We start from the raw sequence: 19619 nt of genomic DNA, 5'->3' as shown, positions 1-19619 counted from the left end.
TCATTAGAGTCCTAAGAAGTGTCACCTCCTCAACCACTAAATACTACTATCTCTCAACAAACGTATCACCAACAAATAACCAATCACTAGAAAAAGGAAAAATGCTAAACTACACCAACACAAACGGATGCATTTGATTGGTTACTTTTTATGTTTAGCACCCACTTGTTTTCTCTCAAACACAAATCATCACTTATTGTTTCTCTTAAAAATTTACGTGTGTACATTCGTATGTTTCGTGCATCTAAGGCTTAGTAACAAATAGCTGTAAATTTACTCAACAAGTACCATGATAATAATTTATATAATAGATTAAAAAACAATTGGCTTATCATCATGACACAAGAGCTGTAAATAAAGAACTAATAAGCGGGATGAATTGCGTGAGTAATGCCTAGCTACTAATCAAGTCCTTCATCAAGCTCAAGGTCTGTATTAAGATAATTGCCTAACAATTCAATTGAGGTGCGAATAATTCGAAAATCCATTGGGCCAGTTCGAAATGTATTGCAAGTTGAAACTTAACTTCGTTCTGTTGTTTCATTCGAAATAGTATCAGGTTCTATTCGGTCGTATCTGGCACATGAGACTATCCACCAGAACCAAAAGCATATATCCTTGTTTGAGTTGTTTCTAGTGACTAAGTGTTTTCATTTGTAAAAACTCCAACAAAAGGCAACTGCTTTCATTCCCAAGCGATGACAGGCAAGATATCAAATTGTTGCCTAGAACCTATGAAGCACGGACGACACCTCTCTTGTTTATTTAAAGTATCCCATGTCAAACATGTTTCTGATACTGACATACTCTGACACTTGTTTAACACTTCTTATGAAATGTCTAATTCAATTTTTTTTATTGATTTAAACACTTAAATTATCACATTTACACAATTCATACACTTGAAAAACGTAGAAGATTTGTTTAAAAAGATGAATATATCATCAATTTGGATATTTTATTACATGTTATTCATATTTCATTTTATTAAAATTTTTCTGTTTTTGTTTGTATGTGGTGTTCTGGTATCTTAAATTTTAGATATTATTCTTGTTGTGCCTAATGTTAGTGCCAGAATCCGTGCAGTGTTCACTGGAAGGGAATGAAAGGCAAACACAATTGGGCACATGAGTTTGTGCCAAATTATTGCCAATATCAGAGCCACAGTTTAAAGAACTTTTTAACGGATTAATTTGATCATGTTATTAGTCTTTGATTGCTTAATTAGTTCCTAAAAGCACACTTTGTATGTGGCTGTAAAGTAGTGGGAAATAACAGCCAATGTGCGGATTCATGTATCAGTCCCACATTGAAGGATATTATAGAAGAGAACTAAATTAGATCCTATAATAGAAAAATGTTTGGGCATTGGTCAGTCATGATCCTTCAGGCAGTTAATGGGATATAATGAGTGGTGATATCTAGCATCATATATGGGAGTGGGGTGCCTACCCCAGCCTGGTTGCGACACTTGCTAAGGTTACTCCTAATTAGCATGGCACAACTTACAATCACGATTATGTTGCATAGTGTAAAGCCCGACCAGCCTCACTATGTCTTGCAAAATCCTTACTATGCTTGACAGTGGATGCACCTACCATGAATCCACAATCTCATAAAATCTTAATGATCAAAAGCAATTTTCTAGAGATAAGTCTCATTGAAATCTAAGTAATAGATAGCAGAAAGATTCAAATAAAACTTTGCACATATATGATATGATCAGAACACAGCAAACAACAAAAGTGGTTCAGGTTTCACGTGATCTTACTGATTTCCCTAAATCCTTTTAACCAGCATGCCAATCCAAACAGCAAAAATGATTAAGAGGAAAAACTGCTTTAGAAGTTTGGAAGATCATAAACAGAGATCATATTAAAGAATGCTAACAAAATAAAGCTTTTAGATGAAAGAGTTACCAACACACTTCTAGTCTTGTACAGCAATTTCTAATACATTCCCGCTATGATTTCTAGTAAAATGATAACTTGTAAGACGACCAAAAAGAATATATATTAATCAAATTAACAAAAGACTCTTGTTGTTGAGACTAATATTAGGAGAAATGTAAATTATGCAGAAACAAACACTTCGTTGATTTCTGATGTGAATACATAGCATGTGCACTGAATATGATGGAGGGAAAATAACTAAATTAGTAACAAACTTCATCTAACAGTAATAGTCTAATAGAAAGAATCTAAGTGAGGAACTAATTTAAGTGTTTTAGTGGCTGATAACAGTGCATAGGTGTTGTTTATTAAGTCAAGTAGTGGGTGGTAGTAGGCAATGTGAGTATTTATGTTTCAGTCCCACATCGACGGATATCGTAACAGATAATTAAATTAGCTCCTATAAGAATAGAAAGTTTGGGAGTTAGCAGGCTTGATCCTTCAGGCAGTTAATGGGATATGATGAGTGGCAAAAGCTCGCACTGAAATCTGCGAGAGAGGTGTCCTCCCAGCCTGGTTACGACACTGGGGCACTCAACCTTTAACCAATCTGAAGGACATGATTTTAAATAATAAAAGTTAAAGGATTGGTCGTGTAAGGTTTCACACATGAGTGGGTTGGAATACGATCTTTTGTAATAATAATATAATCAAAATTATTTTAGATTGACTTAGAGGGGAAGAAATTATAAATTATTTTGGATTCTAAGATCATTTTTTTCGGATAGAAATAAATTTTTGCTTTAGTTATAAAATTTAATTTGAGTTTTTAGATTTTATTTGTATAGAAATAATTTTTTTTTACAAAAATAAAATTTTTGAGAGTTCTTTCTGTTGAACCAAACCTACATGAAAAACACTTGAGCTAGAATAGTAATAAATTGTGATGGTCAAAGATTCAAAGAATCTTTATTAAAGATGTTAAATTTGTGAAGGAATTAAATTCAATTCATAAAAAGATGCTTATTGGGAATAACAGTTTGCGAGGAAAAACTTAAATAGGATGTGTGAAGTGATTAAAATACCAATTTCTTTCATCATGCAGTTCATCATTTTTGTTCATTTACTAACTTTCTGGCATTAGTTTTTAAGAAAGTAAATGTGGATGAAATCTACATCAAGAAATTTAACGTTAAAATAACGCAAACATTTTTTTCCCAACTATCTATCAGAAACATCAAATAAAGACTAAAATGTTCTATCTTGCTTTCCAATACAAAAGTAACTTGAAAAGTAAATAAGTAAATGAAGTTTATCGTCGGTATTGAGATGTAAAAATTTGACCAAGCTATTAGTATTATCTTATAGCCCATCTATAATATCCAAAACATTAGATCTTTGGTGCTCCAAGCCTTCTCTAGTAACAGGTGAACTTCCTACACTATTGCTATGATGCCAAACTTTGGCACTTCTTTTCTTGGTTACTTCAAGATTCTCGCTTTTGCTAACTCCAGGGCTTCTTTTCCTCATAGTTACCTCTTCTAATAATCTTTTATCCTCTTGAGAAAGTTTAGATCCCAAAGGCTTGTTAATACTGTCTAAAGATATAAATTGCAACATGTTTGATTGAAAATCAAGTCGCCTAGGAGAAGTTCTTGTTGGCATTGGCCTCATGGTATTGTGTCTGTATCTTACAAATGTAACCAAATAGTGAAGGTGAGTCAACAATTCGATTATGTAAAAATCCATCTTTTGCTTCTCAGCGTAGTAAAGTGTTTGGAGGCGAATCAGGTTACTTTCTCTGGCCATATTTTCTCCAAACTCATTGCTGAAAACCGCAACAAAATTACCACAAATCATACTGCTAACTTCAATTGTCCTCCATAAAAACAAGACTTAAAATATGTTTAGTCGCTAACAAATAATAGAATTTTGCTCTCAATCTTTAATAAATTTTTTCATTATTCATACTTTAAAATTTTTGTTAAGTTTTTATCATCAGGTAAATAATATTAATATTATGTCACTGTACAAACTGATTTATTCAACGTTATCAATAGAGACCCAAAACAAAATTTTTAATAATTATATACTAAAAAAGAACAAAAAAATTATTAGGGATCAAAAACAAAATTCAATCATTTATAAGAGACCTTATATATATTTAAGCATAAAAACAATAATGATATTCATACAATTCTCCATACAAAAATATGAAACAAAAACTCACCATGTATTTGCCCATTCGCCAACCCATCCAAAACCTTGATGTGCTCTGCAAGATACATCAATGCAAAAAATATATATATAATTATTTAAAAATTAGGGACCGATATCGAGTTTCTTAAATTTACAAAATATCTTACTTGGTCGTATTTGTGGCAAATGGATTGAGCCACTGCAGAGTCTTGTCCATTTCAGCTTTGACCTGAGTGATGGAGAGCTAAAGAAAATTTGCATTTAGCATAATCAAAGATCAAGAAATAAAACTCCAATGATCATGAAGCTAGCAGTGCTGGGAAGACATACCTCTTTCATAGCATCAATGCTTTGCATCCGGGAAGGAAGTGCACTCTTAATATTATTTGGCAATCCATGATACAATGTGTCTCTTATATTTGGAGGAAGAACGGTTGGACGAGATGCCTGATACAAGTTAGAAACACACATTTTATTCTGGCAACAACAACTACTTGCTAAGGTTACTCTTAATTACACTAGCATGGTACAAACTTACAATCATGTTTATCTGATTGATAATGTTAGCATAGTGCAGTGAGAGGCCAGCTTCACCAAGTCTTTCAGAACCATTACAATGCTTGACAGCGGTTGCACCTGCCAGAATCCACAATTTCATAAAATGTTCTAGAGATATATGTCTCAATGTTTTTTAATGGTATATCAATGAAACCCAAGTAATAGACAGCGGAAAAATACAAATCAAATCAAATACAGTGGAAAAAATGATTAAAAACTGCTTTAAATTTCAAAAGATGATTTCACAAGGCAATTAGAGCCAGAGAAGACTTGAGCAACAAGTATACCACAATACGGAATGTGATTTTCTTATCATTTTTTTTATAAAAAAAAAATAGGGATGTGATTGATGAAGCAAGTTCAGACTTCAGACCACAAGCTTACTTGATATAATGAATTCCTTGTGCATAAGAGCATGCATACAGACACATAATAATTAATTTTTAATTCCTACTAGATATGATCTCATACCATGATCTCCAAGGAACTCCAAAATTGCTTGATCTATATGGGTAACGATCTCAACAAGCTTTTCAACTATCTGCAGTAAGTAATTGCACGGAACAAGTCCACTGATGTAAAATACTTCTCCATTGATATCCAAAACTTATCTATTCAAATGGAGGGAATGCAGGGAGATTGAAATTATGAAAGTTTCAAATGAGACGAACTTTTCCTTCCTATAAATTATAAAATAGTTATTAGAATCACAATCTCGTATACCTCAACCAAATTTCTGGACCAAAGAGATTTCTTTTTCAAGCTCCTAACAAGCTTTCTTTGATGCTTTATTTCAATCTGAAAAGCAGTGAGACTGTCCCCTACAATTATAAAGAAATTGACCTGTCAAAAATCAGTTAAATACTGCAGATTATAATTTGCAGATAATGTGTAAGACTGACAACCTAAAATGATAACTCTCGGGCTGACCAAAAATTAAGAATATTATTCTCTTGCTATTGAGACTGAGATTAAGAGAAGTGGAAATTTCGCAGAACACATGTTTCATTGATTTCTATGTGAATATATAGTATGTACACTGAATATGATGGAGGGAAAAGAACAGAATTAATAACCAACTCCAACTAACCGCAACAGAAGTTATCTAATTGACTTGTTTGGATAAATTAGAATCAGATTTTAGAGAAGTTAAATGAGATTAAACACTTTTTAGGGAAAACTATATTGTGAAGTTACTAACCGTTGAGAGGAAGATTTAAGGATTCCATTTCCTTAAGCTTGTGCTGATAATCTTGTTCAAAACGTTCTAACGAAGTTAGTTCGTGATATAATTCCTATGTGGAAAAAAGAAAAAGTTATTTAAAGAAGGAACTAATGAAAAATTCAAGAATAAAACTGAACTTTAAGCACATCAACTTCAATCATAGATTAAACACTTAACAGTTACAAATACATCGACCCTGTATGCTACAAAATGCATATTTGTAATACCGAAAAGTATACGATATAAAACCATTCAGCATGCATATAAGATATCCCAAATATTGACATAACGGCTTTGCTCATTGCTCAGACATCAGTTAACCAAGGAGACAAATCATTGCTTACAGCAGTATTCTGAGCTAGAGTGGTCAATTCCTGCATTGTCATTTCTGCCTCTACCCTTGGTTGCCTGTTGTCCAAGATATCCAAATGTAATCTGAAATGTTTGTAATTATTTGAGAATTCAATCATGATGAGTTAGCATAGTCTTGTCATTAGCCAACATTTAAAAGCAAGCAAAGTCACCTTGAGAAATATCGTTCTAGGTTATGCCACTGAGGGTCCTTACATATATTTCCAAATCTAACAACTTCCCGGGAGAAGACATTGAATTCTTCCCTACAGATTCCCCCAAAAATTCAGAGATAAAGAACATTAGAGAAAGGAAAATATGTATACATCCAAGGGAATATAAAACTCCGTTCTCTAAACAAGCAAAAGACCTTTTGTCAGCTTCAACAAGACCTATTAACTCCTTTGTATCAGTTGAAACTAATTGTTGCACCCCTTCTGATTGTAAAATCTCCTTCTTAAGGAACTGAATGTTTTCTTCGGAAACTGATTGAAACAAGATTGCTCCTTTGTTTATTGTATTAGCTACTTCAAATGCCAATATAGATATTTTATTCCCTCTAGGAGCCATTCCAGAGCCAAACCCATTACTATTGCTTAACTTCGGCACGCCACTTCCAAGTGTGTCAAGAACTTCTACTGCCCTCTCACCAGCTCTTCCCCAAAAGGAGCCTCTCTGGGAGCTCTGTGAAAAGAAGAGACATCATTAATCAAATTTCCAATGCAAAGGCTCCATAACAGAATGAGAGATGCCTTTCATTGAACTCAAATAAAAGCAGCAATAGATTCATTTTATTCTGCTTATAATTTCACAATTATCAGTAAAAAAAAAGTTTTCTATCAGTTCATGTTTCAAAATAATCAATATGTAAAATCAGAACAAGTTCTTATTAAGGCCTCTAACCTCAATTATTAGTTTACTGGATGAAAACAGGTACTCTGCCTTAATAAATAATTTGGCTAACATATCTTTCAGTCAAAACAAAAGTGGAATGCATAAATGTAATTAATCTTCCAACTCATTCATAATTGATCCTTTATACATTTGCAAACGTGTTTATGATTATCTCATATAATTATTTTTCCTAACACAACATTGTTATAGTAAGAAGGCCCCTTACAAATTTAAAAAAGAATTTAATTAGAATGTTTTGTAAAGGTTTTTTACATGGTCATCCAATTGCAAGTTATTATGTGTAATAAATTTGTTGACTTTTATTCACACACAAGATCTTAAAAAAATGTGTTTACTCTACGTTTCAGGAGAATAATATTTTGTTACCACTCTAACAAATTAATTCAGCTTTAGAAACAAAAATCAGTGGAGGGAAAGCACCTCTTTGCCTTCTTTTCGACTAGGAGTGGATAATTTGAATTCGCCTGAAAGTCCGGAGTTTAGCTTCTTTTGCTTTCTACCAGTCCTTGAAATTGAATAAGAATCTTCTTTCCCCTTTGCAATGCTCTTTAACTTCTTAAGCTTCTTCCCCAAGGCTTTCCCTTCAACCTCTTTGTTTTTATTTTTCTCAGCCTTACCAGCTGAGCAAACAGACCCCATTATTGTCTAAAAATTCAACGCCTGCACAAATTCGACTTCTACTTCAATTTACACAAGAGGTGTGACTTTGCATCTTTAAGTTATATAACATGGTAAACAAAACACAGAAAAAATAAAAATAAAGAATGAAAGCAATAACATTGACATGCATAGTTTATTATGACAAGTGAGAGAGAAAAAAAAAAGTAATAACATAACAAACCAAAGCTGTTTTGATTCAACAATCCACTGAATATCATCACCCCAATAAGTGTTTCAATGGAAACATACCTATTTAGTACTATTGACAGAGAGTGTCCAAGTCCAAAACGGAAACTCCAGAACAAGAATTGGCAAGGAGGAAGAAATAGACAAAAGGCAAACAAAAATGAAAGAGATGATTAAGGAGTTTGGCTTTGACTGAAATGGAATGAGATAGGTTCATGAAGGATATTCGAGTGGTTGAAATTTTTAATTTTTTGAATATCCTTGTGGAACATATAAAATAAAATAAATAATAAGACAAGTAAACTATGAAATTAAAATAAGAGGAGCGTAATTGGAACCGAAAGGAGAGGAAATTTCGGGGCATGAACCGTGACAGTGTTGAAATGTAATTGGAATCAAAGACTGCTTCAAACTTTGATAGTGTGTGAGTGTCATGCGCTACGTATGAAAGAGAAAGCCAACGTGAAAACGCACAAAACTATAGTATCGCCCAGTGCCTACCTTGTCCAGTTTTGTTTGTTTTAGGCAATGATTTTTTTCTTACTATACTTACTCCACGTAACTCCATAGTCCTAGTATTTGTCTTAAGTTTGGTGCAACGCTACGTAAATTATGAATTTATGATTTTTTTTTCGTTCATCGTTTATTATTACCACTCGCTTAATTTAATTTAACGTAAAAAGTTTAACTGGATTCTTGTAATTGCTATTAAGAGTTGGTTTTAAATTAATTACGTTAATATCAAGGAGTTTATTTTAGAACTAAACAAGCACTTGGTCAACCGATACACAACGACGACGTCACAATCGTTGAATTTAACACGTTGATCAACTTCTAATAACTATTTCCTTTGTCTTTTCGTGAAAGGTGTGTTTTACCACAACGAGCGTGGGAAATACGAAAATATATGTTGGATGAGTTTTTATATATAAATAATTAAAACACCTATAGATCATATCCTTATTTAATATTTTGATATTTGACACTTGAACCACTAGTAATGGATATTTAATAAGAAAATATTTAAGAAAAATGCATTTTAAAATTTTAAATGATTTATATAATTGATTCAAAGTAAAAATGGGATTAAACAACCACATTTTCAATGACCTATAAAATTTAAACATTTATCTTATTTTGAATTCCACCATTGATTTAATTATTACCATGTTTAATGTTTCATTCTTTCCCTCTCTTGAAGTCAAAATTTCATATATAATACACATAGCACATTTCATACATTTTTTTTCATACACTCTTTTGTTATTTTTATTTTATTCATTTTGCAACATACAAGTATAGTATTTTTTTAAAAAAATTATTACATTTTGATTATCACGTACATGTCATATTATTTATTACTTTAATAGATGAAGAATTAATTAAATTATAATTTTTGATTAAAAGTTAATAATTAGAGTTATAATAAAACACATAAATATATGTAATAAAATATAAAAATACTAAATCTTAATAATTATTATTTTTAATTAACTAAAAAAATTATACTCTTTATTCACTTTAGATAAATAGTTTTCATTTATTTTAAAATTAGAAAAATAATTTCAATTGATTAATCTGAATTAAATATGTAAAATTAACTTTTAAAAAAAATATTTTCTCCACTTGCCTTACTCCCCACAACTCGAACCCGCTGCATCCATTTTCTCTTTTGTTTGTCCTCTCATATGAGTCATATCTCCCTCCGTCACACACTAAATAAATATTTAATATTATGATGATTTAAGAAGGAACGGAAGCATGATGTGTCTCAGCCTTTGAAAAAAATAGTCTATTCTATGGTTAGAGATTTTCCTTGTTCAAGATGAAACTTGTCAGTCATTATGTGATTATCTGAATCATAGTTAAAGGTTAGATAAGAAAAGCACCTGGAGAACAATAACAATGACTTCTTCTCCAATGCTCAAAATTTTTATAGCTTTGTTCCGTTTGAATCTATATTTTTATTTAACCATATGGTAAAATCTCATTGCCTCTACATGAGTTATGCTAAGTTTATTGATTTTTTATTTATTAAAATTATTGAATTCATTTTTTTAACAATAAAAGGAATGAATTCATTATGTTTATATGTGGACACTGTTAATGAATTTAAACTATTTTAAAAAAAATAAGAGATATAACTTTATATATTAAAAAATAGGAAAAATATGTTTAGTGTCTATATTTTCATCAAATCTTATTTTTAGTCCCTAAACTTTCATATTCTCTAATTTAGTTCCTAAACTTTACAAAAAAAATATATATATTTTTAGTCCTTTCTCACACAATCTTCACTAAATGTGTTAACTTGTGTTTAACATGACAAACAATATGTTTTTTAAAAAAAATTAAAATCATATGGGGAATTGATTTTTTTAAAAGAAATTATTAAGATATCTCTCCCAAATATATTAAACCCTAACTTTCAAAAACTACATCGGCACGTAGGAGCTGTGGTTCGAATTTCACATCTCATTCTTCACACCCTAGATGAAGACAATGTAGGTGTGGGAAAAAGTTGTTGTTAAAAGCAAGAACTAGTAATTATATATAATGGGGAAATGTCTTAGAGATGCAAAAGTTAAAAAGATGCAAAAAAAAAATTATAACCATTTAATACAATGGTGCATCGGGTTGGTAGTGTTAGTATTCTTTGTAACGGTGATACTTATGGTGCCACTTTAGTTTATATAAAAATATTTTTCTATGGTGACACTTTGGTACTTAACCATTTTGCAAAAAATCCCTATAACCGAAACATTTGCTCCCTAAAATAAATGATACCCTCACCTATTATAATTTAACATGCAAGTCCGAAAGTTACTCCCTTCTAAAACAAATAATACCCTTACCTTTTACAAATTTGTCACGTTGGACATAAGTTAATAACATTAGAGCACAAGTTAACATTGCTAGTAAAGATTTTACCAGGAAGGACTATAAACAAGATATGAAAATTTAGTAACTAAAAATAAGATTCAATGAAAGTATAGGGATTAAAACCATATTTTTCTAAAAAAAATATCATTATGGTGAAAATTATGTAAACCAAATTAAGATATTAATTGCATACTAAAGTCTAAAATGATTTAATAAAAAAAGGAAAACAAAAATAAATTATTATATCTTTATATGAAAAATGCATTTCCTATAATTAAAAATATATAAAGTTGCAATACTAGGAGAGAGAAATTAGTTACGTGCAGGAATATTGGCAATGAATATTTCAATGTTACAATTGATTTTTTAACAATTCCAAGTCATCCAAAACTAACCTTAATGACCTTCCAAATATTTAATAAAATATGTAGTTGGAAATATTATTTCATACAAATATTTTTTTTTTCATTTTTTTATTATAACTAACTTACTTTATACTACTTGAAAAATTACCTTGACGTGATCTTTCAAATTGGCATTTCATTTAAAATTGTGTAATCATATATTTTGATGTAACAATGAAATAATATGATAATGAAGTTTGGTTTAACGGTGGTAATGAAGTTTGGTGCTCTGATTTCATGCATACTCCCTTTCTCTCATGCACTCACAGTTTGGTACCATTCAAGCCCTGGCCCAATTTTAGGGGCTTCTAATGCACTCACAATGAACAATAATAAAATCCATTTTTGAAAATCTATATGATCAATTTCTTCTGTTACAAATGAAGTTCTAACTTTTGATACCCCTTGGGTGGGAGAAACGTTAGCAATTTCCTACGGGGACAGGTTCATACAACAGTTGTAGCGTAGTATAGCTTCTATATGATTGCTATGGATTATAAGCCCAAAATCCAAATGGATATGAAGAAGATAAACATTACACCCAATTGATCAATTACAGATTTAGGCCTCACCTGAACAGTATGACGCAAGGTAAAGTCTTGATAGCCAGTTTTGTAACAAAGAATGGTGCATTCTGAAATTTATTTTCAATTGTGAACTTCATTCAATCTCTTTACCAAGATAAAGAGTTGCATTAAGATAATATGTCCAATGTTACAACAGTTACATTGACTCAATCCCTTAGCAAACTCCAAAATCATCTCCATAGAATGGTTCATGCTGACCTCTGCATCAAGCTTGATGAACTTCGTATCAATATGCTTTGGTGAAAGACTTTAAATGCTTATCCATTATCCTGGAAATTAATACAACAACAGGCACATGTAACCATGCATGTCAGAAATTAAGAGACAGAGAAAGATAATGAGCCACAAGGAATAATATTTAAGTCAATAACATACTTGCATCTATAGAACTCCTTATGGTTGAAGTGACAAATCACTTTTTCACTTCCTGTGACTTTGCCTAAGAAATCACCCTCGGTTCCCTGAATTCTCCATATAAGATGAGGTTGAAGAGTTTGCAAAGCATACATCCATTAACTCGTCAAGGTCAACCTCCTCATGTACTGAACTTGATGCTTGTGTCTTCTCTTGAGCAAGCAATTCATGCAGGCATCATACAACATGTTAGATTACACGAATATGTTGCTGCTGGCAGAAGAATTATGCATTACATTAACATCACTCTTTAGAGAAAATTATGGCATAATGTTAGCATTTGAGTAAACAGTAAATTAGTAGTTTAAAAACAGACCACATAAGACTTTGGAGAAAGTAATACTTCATAAACTATCACCTATTAAAAATTTGAGATCACGACTTGAAGCCATGGTTTTGTTTGGAAAGGGGCAGCATGGGTGGCGATGGCAACAACAATGTGGAAAAAATTAATAGACTTGGTTGGGGTGTGAATTGAATGCCAAAAAGACATCACCTCGTCAAATTCTAGAGGTTGCTCAAGGTCATAGACCCATTTTTTATTCTTTTCTATTTTCATTTTTTGCTTTCACTGTATTTTGCATATATAAACTTTTAAAAAGAAGAAATGAAATTAAAATCATGTGACATTTTTCTAGTTAAAAATCAAAACAAAAAATGCTTTCTTAAATCAAATAACGCTTATAAAGTATCATTTGATTTGCAAAAATGTTTTCTACTTTCATTTTTTATTTTCACTTTTGATTACAAAAATACGATCACCTTATTTTATTTATTTCCATTTACAAAATTTTATATAAAAATATTTTTTATAGTTAAAATTAAAAAAAAAAAATCATGATAAGAATTTCACATTTCACCCTTCAAAAAAAGAATTTCACATTTCAACTTTCGATCCCAACTTGTGTTAGATGCCAGAACTACCAGTATGTTTGGTTTTACGTGCTTTAAAGAAAATCAAATCGCTTTTTCCATATTAATAGCAAAACAACTCATTATAACTTTAATTTTCTCACTTTTTGTTTTTGTCTTTTAATTGGTTTCAATTTGAACCAAACATACTCTACGTTATGAGCCAATAGAAATTCACCCATTCACAAGTCACAACTAGCGTTTGGATGCAATCACGCAGATAACTTCCTTTGTATTTGATTGAAATTTCTTAATCTCACCATAAATATGGTGAAGCAAGATGAGACATTTCATTGCTGAGCAACCTAGCTAGCAACGACATTAACAACGGCGCGTTTATTAGCTAGCACCTTCCTTGTAAAAATTAAACTCAAAGTTAACGTAATCGCTATTAATTCTGACATCCTGAACGGATTAAATGATTAATGGTTCTACAATTCACTTCAAAGTTAACGTAATGATAGATCCTAAGTCTATTTCTTGGTTACAAATCAATGCGTTTGGTATAGATATATATATAGAGAGAACATAAGATTAAGGTGAATATATAAAAATATTTAAATCTTTGTTAATATTTCAAAATGTTAAATTGGAGAACATCACCTTACCCCATCAATGCAGACAAACGTCGGTAGCCACGTGCACACCACGTGGTTTCCAACTAGTATAATAATACAATAAAACAATCGGTCAAAATAAAACAATAATGGAGTACGTACACACATGCACCGTTTCTTAATTTTCCGTGACATAATATGATTGAATTATTTTCTATTTTAATTATGGGAGATGGGACAAGGATGTATTTATACAAGTTACTCAATTGCACAACATGTCATAAAGCACATGATCGAATGCAAGAATCTTCATCAACTCAAAGTAGTAAGTAAAAATTTTACGGTTGAGAGACATGCAATATTAATAGCTCAAATTAGCTAAACGAATTTATGCAAAAGGTAAAATGTTAATAACACTTTTTTTAATATACTATACTGTTTTAAATACACTCTCTATCCTTCGTTGAGATTTCTTAGAAATTACATAATTTTCAAGTCTCATTTCATATTTAATATATTTCACTTATGATTATATACTTTTTAGCCAATTCTAACCAAAAATAGATAATGTGTTAAAAAAATGTATTAGAGTGTATTACTGACACTCTTCATATAAAAGATAGGAAAAAAGTGTTAATATATTTATATAAAATATAATCGAAAATTTTCTCACACCTTAATAATAACGTTAAAAAATATAATACATGAACTAATTAAGTTTTATTTGTGAGTTTAATGGGTATACATTATTTTATATTATATCAACCAATTAAAATTTATTCTTGATAAGTTTATTAATGAAATTAATAAACTTATCATATGATATTTATGGTTAAAAGATAATATAACAAAAAATTACATTCATTAACAGTGTATTTTTCTCTCTTTATTTAATCATGCATGATGCATGACTTCAGTGTGTGTATATATATTTATATAATAATAATTATTTTAATAATACCATAATTATAAATCTAAATCATATATAAGATAAAAATAATAATAATAATCATGTAATTATTTGTATTTCTTACTAGTGAAACATGTATTTATAATGTTAATTTCTTTTACTATACAATGTGACACCAAAACACCAAAGTTTCGGTGCTTAATTAATCCTTTTAATTAATTGTTTTGATTTAATTATATTCTCTATAATTTTTAAATTTATTTATTTTAGTCCTTATAATTAATAAATGAATCTTTAAATTTTTTAAATTTATATTTTAATTCTTTAAATTTTTTAAATTTATATTTTAATTCTAAGAGGATCCTTATCAAAATTAAAAACTTTTAATGGCAAAAACTTTTGGAAATTAAAATATAAATTTCAGAAATTAAAGATATTAAACTTTAGGTATTAAAAAATCAACTTATTAATTACAGGAACTAAAATGGATAAGTTTAAAAATTATATAGATTAAATAAGTAATTAAACCAATGGTTAATGATACTTTTTCTTCCTTGTATGGCATTTTTTTGATTTTTTTTATAGTTTTAAAACTATTTGATACTTGTTAGTATTACAAGTATTACGTAATTCCTTTCCTGCAAGTGAATGTCTCCCACACCGGCCCTTATTAATTTGTCTTGAATAAATCCATTCTATACGTATTGTAATAAATAAATATAATCAAATCTATAGAGCATATATTAATAGTCATGAATGTTTCAGTAGCAGTTATAAATTTTGACGAATGATAACTCAACTACCCAAGTATATGTAATTATTGTTATAAAACATAAACTGATTAATACTTTAAAAATAAATTTTCCAAATTCTTATACTGTCAGTAAAAAAAAAAAACTGAAAATATTGCCTTAAAAAAATTGACAGATTTAAGACAGATTTTTAAGAGAAGTTAAAAGTGATAGTGAGCTAACGAAAATGCTAGTAAGAAAGTCCAACATGAACCCTCAAGTTAGTTATTCATAATTTGATGAGTTAATCTTTTAATAATTAATTTTGACCATTAAATAAATTTTAAATACTAAATACTATCATATTAGTCTATAAAAAATTCTGCCTCAAAAATAAATTTTCAAAATGTGGATAATTACTAAATTAATCCATTGAAAATTGTTTTATCTCATTTCTTTAATTAATGCATTATAAGGATCGATCAAAACAGTGAGATTGTTTTTTAGTTACATTGTTATAGGTGAAAAGTATTAAAGTACCCAGCAATTTAGTTAGCATAATCTTGAGGAACTTGTTTAATAACCAAAACTTTTAAATAAGTAACATCTGTAATTTGAAACAGGGGAAAAAGGGAGAGAAGAAACCAAAATCGTAAACTGGAATACCATCTCCTTCTCCTGAATTTATAAGTAGCAAATTAATGTGTGTATATTCGATTATCAGATTTTCTCTTATGTATTGATAAGAGTCGTGTGGTGTATATATATATATATAGTATAGTATATAGTATAGAGTGTATACATACGAAAAAAGATAACATTGGATTCACGTACGTATCCAAGAATAGAGCTTGCGAAATACATGGAAGAGAGGTTGAGAGGGACAGTTATGCGCTGGTACAGTTGGCGCCTGAACACCACCTACACTCGCCCTTCCATTATTACCCTCTCTCAGATCCCATAATTACCATATATATAGAGAGAAAGAGAGAGAGAGAGAGAGAGAGGCAAATATAAATGTATTGAATCTGCGCTTCATATCAGAACCCGAAAATAACCACAAGAATGAGGGAGATATTGCACGTGCAAGGTGGGCAATGCGGGAACCAAATCGGTTCCAAGTTCTGGGAAGTGATATGCGACGAACACGGCATCGACCCCACCGGAAAGTACACCGGCGACGAGGCCTCCGATCTCCAACTGGAGAGGATCAACGTCTACTACAATGAGGCCTCCGGCGGAAGGTACGTTCCCCGGGCCGTCCTCATGGATCTGGAGCCCGGCACCATGGACAGCATCAGATCCGGCCCATACGGCAAGATCTTCAGGCCCGACAACTTCGTCTTCGGCCAGTCCGGCGCCGGCAACAATTGGGCCAAGGGCCACTACACCGAAGGTGCCGAGTTGATCGATTCCGTCCTCGACGTCGTTCGCAAAGAGGCCGAGAATTGTGACTGCTTACAAGGTACGTACTATCGTGTACAAATTAATATAATATTATATTTTCATTCACTCATCATCATGTATATGGAGTTTCTTTTTGTGCTTATGTGCTGATTAATCATTATTACTATAGATCTATTAGAATAATTAAAAGAACGCTACTAGATCTGGCTTCTGGAACTCACTTGGTTAGTACTACTATCACTGCATCAGGTTCATTTTCTTTTCTTTTTATGGTGTCGGCTTTCTGCTGCAATAATTGATGCTTCATTATTTTTGTTGTTTGAGCCCATATGTTATTTCGCTGAAGTTGACACTTGACCCGTGTAGTGGGAGAACAGGAAGGGACCACGTGGCCATACTTTATCATGCCTCGTTGAATATTAAATAAATATCTTATTTGTTTCCCCTAATTATATGTGCATGACTTTGATAGTGTAACAATTAGTAAGCACCGACAATGTGGTTTTACTTTTGTAAATTGGAAATTAAGTTGAGGGTAACAAAAGTGAATCAAAATCTTTATCTCAATGTCGATCTTAGAAAGACCAATTGTTCACTACAGTCTATAGTACATGAATTTACAAGTGCCACCTCAAACAATGTTTCTTTATTTCGATAATCTATGACATTATTCTTTCTTTCTTTTTTTCTTTTAACACCTAACCAACCTTATAACTACACCTCAAACAATGTATTTTCGCACATCAGAAGATTTTGTATGAGTACAACCTGAAACAATAACGCAGCTTCACTATGGGTAAATTATATGGTTTTGAGTTTCATGTATGTTCATTTTGAGTCCTTTTTCTCGATCAGGTTTTCAAGTGTGTCACTCACTTGGAGGAGGCACGGGTTCTGGCATGGGAACACTGTTGATATCGAAGATCAGGGAGGAGTACCCGGACAGAATGATGCTTACTTTCTCTGTTTTTCCATCTCCAAAGGTCTCTGACACGGTTGTGGAGCCTTACAATGCTACTTTGTCCGTTCACCAACTAGTGGAGAATGCAGATGAGTGCATGGTTCTTGACAATGAAGCACTCTATGACATTTGCTTCAGGACCTTAAAACTCACCACTCCTAGTTGTAAGTACCACTCCCTCTTGGATTTGGATTTCTCCATGCATTCACATGTTCAACAATTGGAAAATGTGGATAAAGTTTTTTCACACAATCAATTACCGTAAAACTGTCAGATAAAGATTCGACTGACTCCCACTCAGATCCGGATTCCCTGCATTCATTTTTGCACACATTCAAACATTTAGCAATTTGAAACAGTTACATAAATATGAGACTACATAAGTATCTAAGACTCAATTATGTATCATGTGAAGATTGTCCAAGACCATGTATCATAATTTAAGATCATGTAAAATTTCCCATAGCCAGAATTCCCTTCCACCACCCCCAAGTAATTAATTAGCCATGTAACCAACAATAACTTGGTTAATTTAGGCTAGAAACTACTAAAAGAAACTTAATTATCAAATAATAAAACAAATTTTTCAACTAGTAAAAAAGATAAAAACTAATTGAAATACCTTATCAAATACACTCTTAATGTTAATCTTTTGGTTGCAGTTGGTGATCTGAACCACCTGATATCTGCAACAATGAGTGGAGTGACCTGTTGCTTGAGGTTCCCTGGACAACTGAACTCCGACCTGAGGAAGCTAGCAGTGAACCTGATCCCATTCCCACGTCTCCACTTCTTCATGGTGGGGTTTGCACCTCTCACCTCACGCGGGTCTCAGCAGTACGTGTCCCTCACTGTCCCCGAACTCACCCAGCAAATGTGGGACGCCAAGAACATGATGTGTGCCGCCGATCCCCGCCATGGCCGTTACCTGACAGCATCAGCCATGTTCAGGGGAAAGATGAGCACCAAGGAAGTGGACGAGCAAATGATCAACGTGCAGAACAAGAACTCGTCCTACTTCGTTGAGTGGATTCCCAACAACGTTAAGTCGAGTGTGTGTGACATCCCTCCGAGGAACTTGAAGATGTCGTGCACTTTCATTGGAAACTCCACCTCAATTCAGGAGATGTTCAGAAGGGTGAGTGAGCAATTCACTGCAATGTACAGGCGCAAGGCCTTCTTGCACTGGTACACTGGTGAAGGAATGGACGAAATGGAGTTCACTGAGGCAGAGAGCAACATGAACGATTTGGTGGCAGAGTACCAGCAATATCAGGATGCTACTGCTGATGAGGATGAGTACGATGAGGAGGAGGTTGAGGAGGGGGAACAAGCTTACTAGGACCAGTAAATGGTTCATCACTACCTTGTTTTAATTACTAAATTTCCTGCTAGTAGTCATGTATCTATATATGTCTGTCTCTACTTTTTTCCATTCTACCTATTTCTCCTATATTTTTGGTGATGTTCGTATCCCTTTTTTAAGTTTTAAGCGTATTAATTAATTACCTTTGAATTGTTTGATATGTTCCTCGTAGACCAGATTGTTCATTGTTCTATAATGTAAGTGTATGAATAAGAAAGGTTGGCTTATCTAGAATTCTATGTTCGGTATTGGGGGATGCATGGGAGACACCACCAACGCCATATAACTATAAGTATATGCTCCTTTATTTTCTTATTATAAGTTTCAATTAATTAATTCTTATAAATTAAAAATATTAATTAATTTAATTAAGAATATTAAATTTATTTTTAATTAATTTAACAAACATTAATGGATTATATTTTTCCACTATCACATCATTCTAGAATCCATATTAATGAAGAACCTTCTTGTAAAAAATAATTAATGCATGAAAATTTT

At 31.8% G+C, this 19619-nt stretch overlaps 2 protein-coding genes across 3 annotated transcripts; one reads left to right on the top strand and one right to left on the bottom strand.

Annotated features, from left to right (window-relative positions):
• Nucleotides 1–3077: 3077 nt before the first annotated feature.
• LOC114393748 lies at nucleotides 3078–8230 on the bottom strand. Of its 2 annotated transcripts, none has more exons than XM_028355174.1 (13): nucleotides 8050–8230; nucleotides 7561–7800; nucleotides 6596–6909; nucleotides 6399–6491; nucleotides 6219–6309; nucleotides 5851–5944; nucleotides 5373–5470; nucleotides 5121–5190; nucleotides 4630–4727; nucleotides 4422–4538; nucleotides 4259–4335; nucleotides 4123–4167; nucleotides 3078–3720 (listed from the first exon to the last, which is right to left on the bottom strand). In XM_028355174.1, the coding sequence occupies exons 2-13, from the start codon at nucleotides 7777–7779 to the stop codon at nucleotides 3255–3257; spliced, it is 1782 nt and encodes a 593-aa protein (XP_028210975.1). In that variant the 5' UTR covers nucleotides 7780–7800; nucleotides 8050–8230; the 3' UTR covers nucleotides 3078–3254. The 2 variants fall into 2 exon arrangements, with proteins under 2 accessions (XP_028210975.1, XP_028210976.1); XM_028355175.1 differs by lacking the exon at nucleotides 8050–8230 and adding an exon at nucleotides 7982–8049.
• An 8160-nt stretch (nucleotides 8231–16390) lies between these two features.
• LOC114393747 (tubulin beta chain-like) lies at nucleotides 16391–19352 on the top strand. Its single transcript, XM_028355173.1, has 3 exons — nucleotides 16391–16849; nucleotides 17647–17916; nucleotides 18415–19352. Exons 1-3 carry the CDS (start codon nucleotides 16450–16452, stop codon nucleotides 19092–19094), a joined length of 1350 nt encoding a protein of 449 aa, XP_028210974.1. The 5' UTR covers nucleotides 16391–16449; the 3' UTR covers nucleotides 19095–19352.
• Nucleotides 19353–19619: the final 267 nt, after the last annotated feature.

This window comes from Glycine soja, chromosome 17, assembly GCF_004193775.1.
Source record: "Glycine soja cultivar W05 chromosome 17, ASM419377v2, whole genome shotgun sequence".
In the NCBI taxonomy this organism is placed as follows: domain Eukaryota; kingdom Viridiplantae; phylum Streptophyta; class Magnoliopsida; order Fabales; family Fabaceae; genus Glycine; species Glycine soja.
This window is presented reverse-complemented; position numbering and strand designations above follow the sequence as displayed.

Excerpts from the sequence above, each read along its gene's own strand:
- LOC114393748 (XM_028355174.1), bottom strand. The coding sequence starts at position 7,779 with ATGGGGTCTGTTTGCTCAGCTGGTAAGGCTGAGAAAAATAAAAACAAA. Across the intron at positions 5,471-5,850 it reads CTTAAATCTTCCTCTCAACG|GGGACAGTCTCACTGCTTTT; the intron begins GTTAGTAACTTC and ends TTATAATTGTAG. Across the intron at positions 4,336-4,421 it reads GCATTGATGCTATGAAAGAG|CTCTCCATCACTCAGGTCAA; the intron begins GTATGTCTTCCC and ends AATTTTCTTTAG.
- LOC114393747 (XM_028355173.1), top strand. The coding sequence starts at position 16,450 with ATGAGGGAGATATTGCACGTGCAAGGTGGGCAATGCGGGAACCAAATC. Across the intron at positions 16,850-17,646 it reads GAATTGTGACTGCTTACAAG|GTTTTCAAGTGTGTCACTCA; the intron begins GTACGTACTATC and ends TTTCTCGATCAG. Across the intron at positions 17,917-18,414 it reads AAAACTCACCACTCCTAGTT|TTGGTGATCTGAACCACCTG; the intron begins GTAAGTACCACT and ends TTTTGGTTGCAG.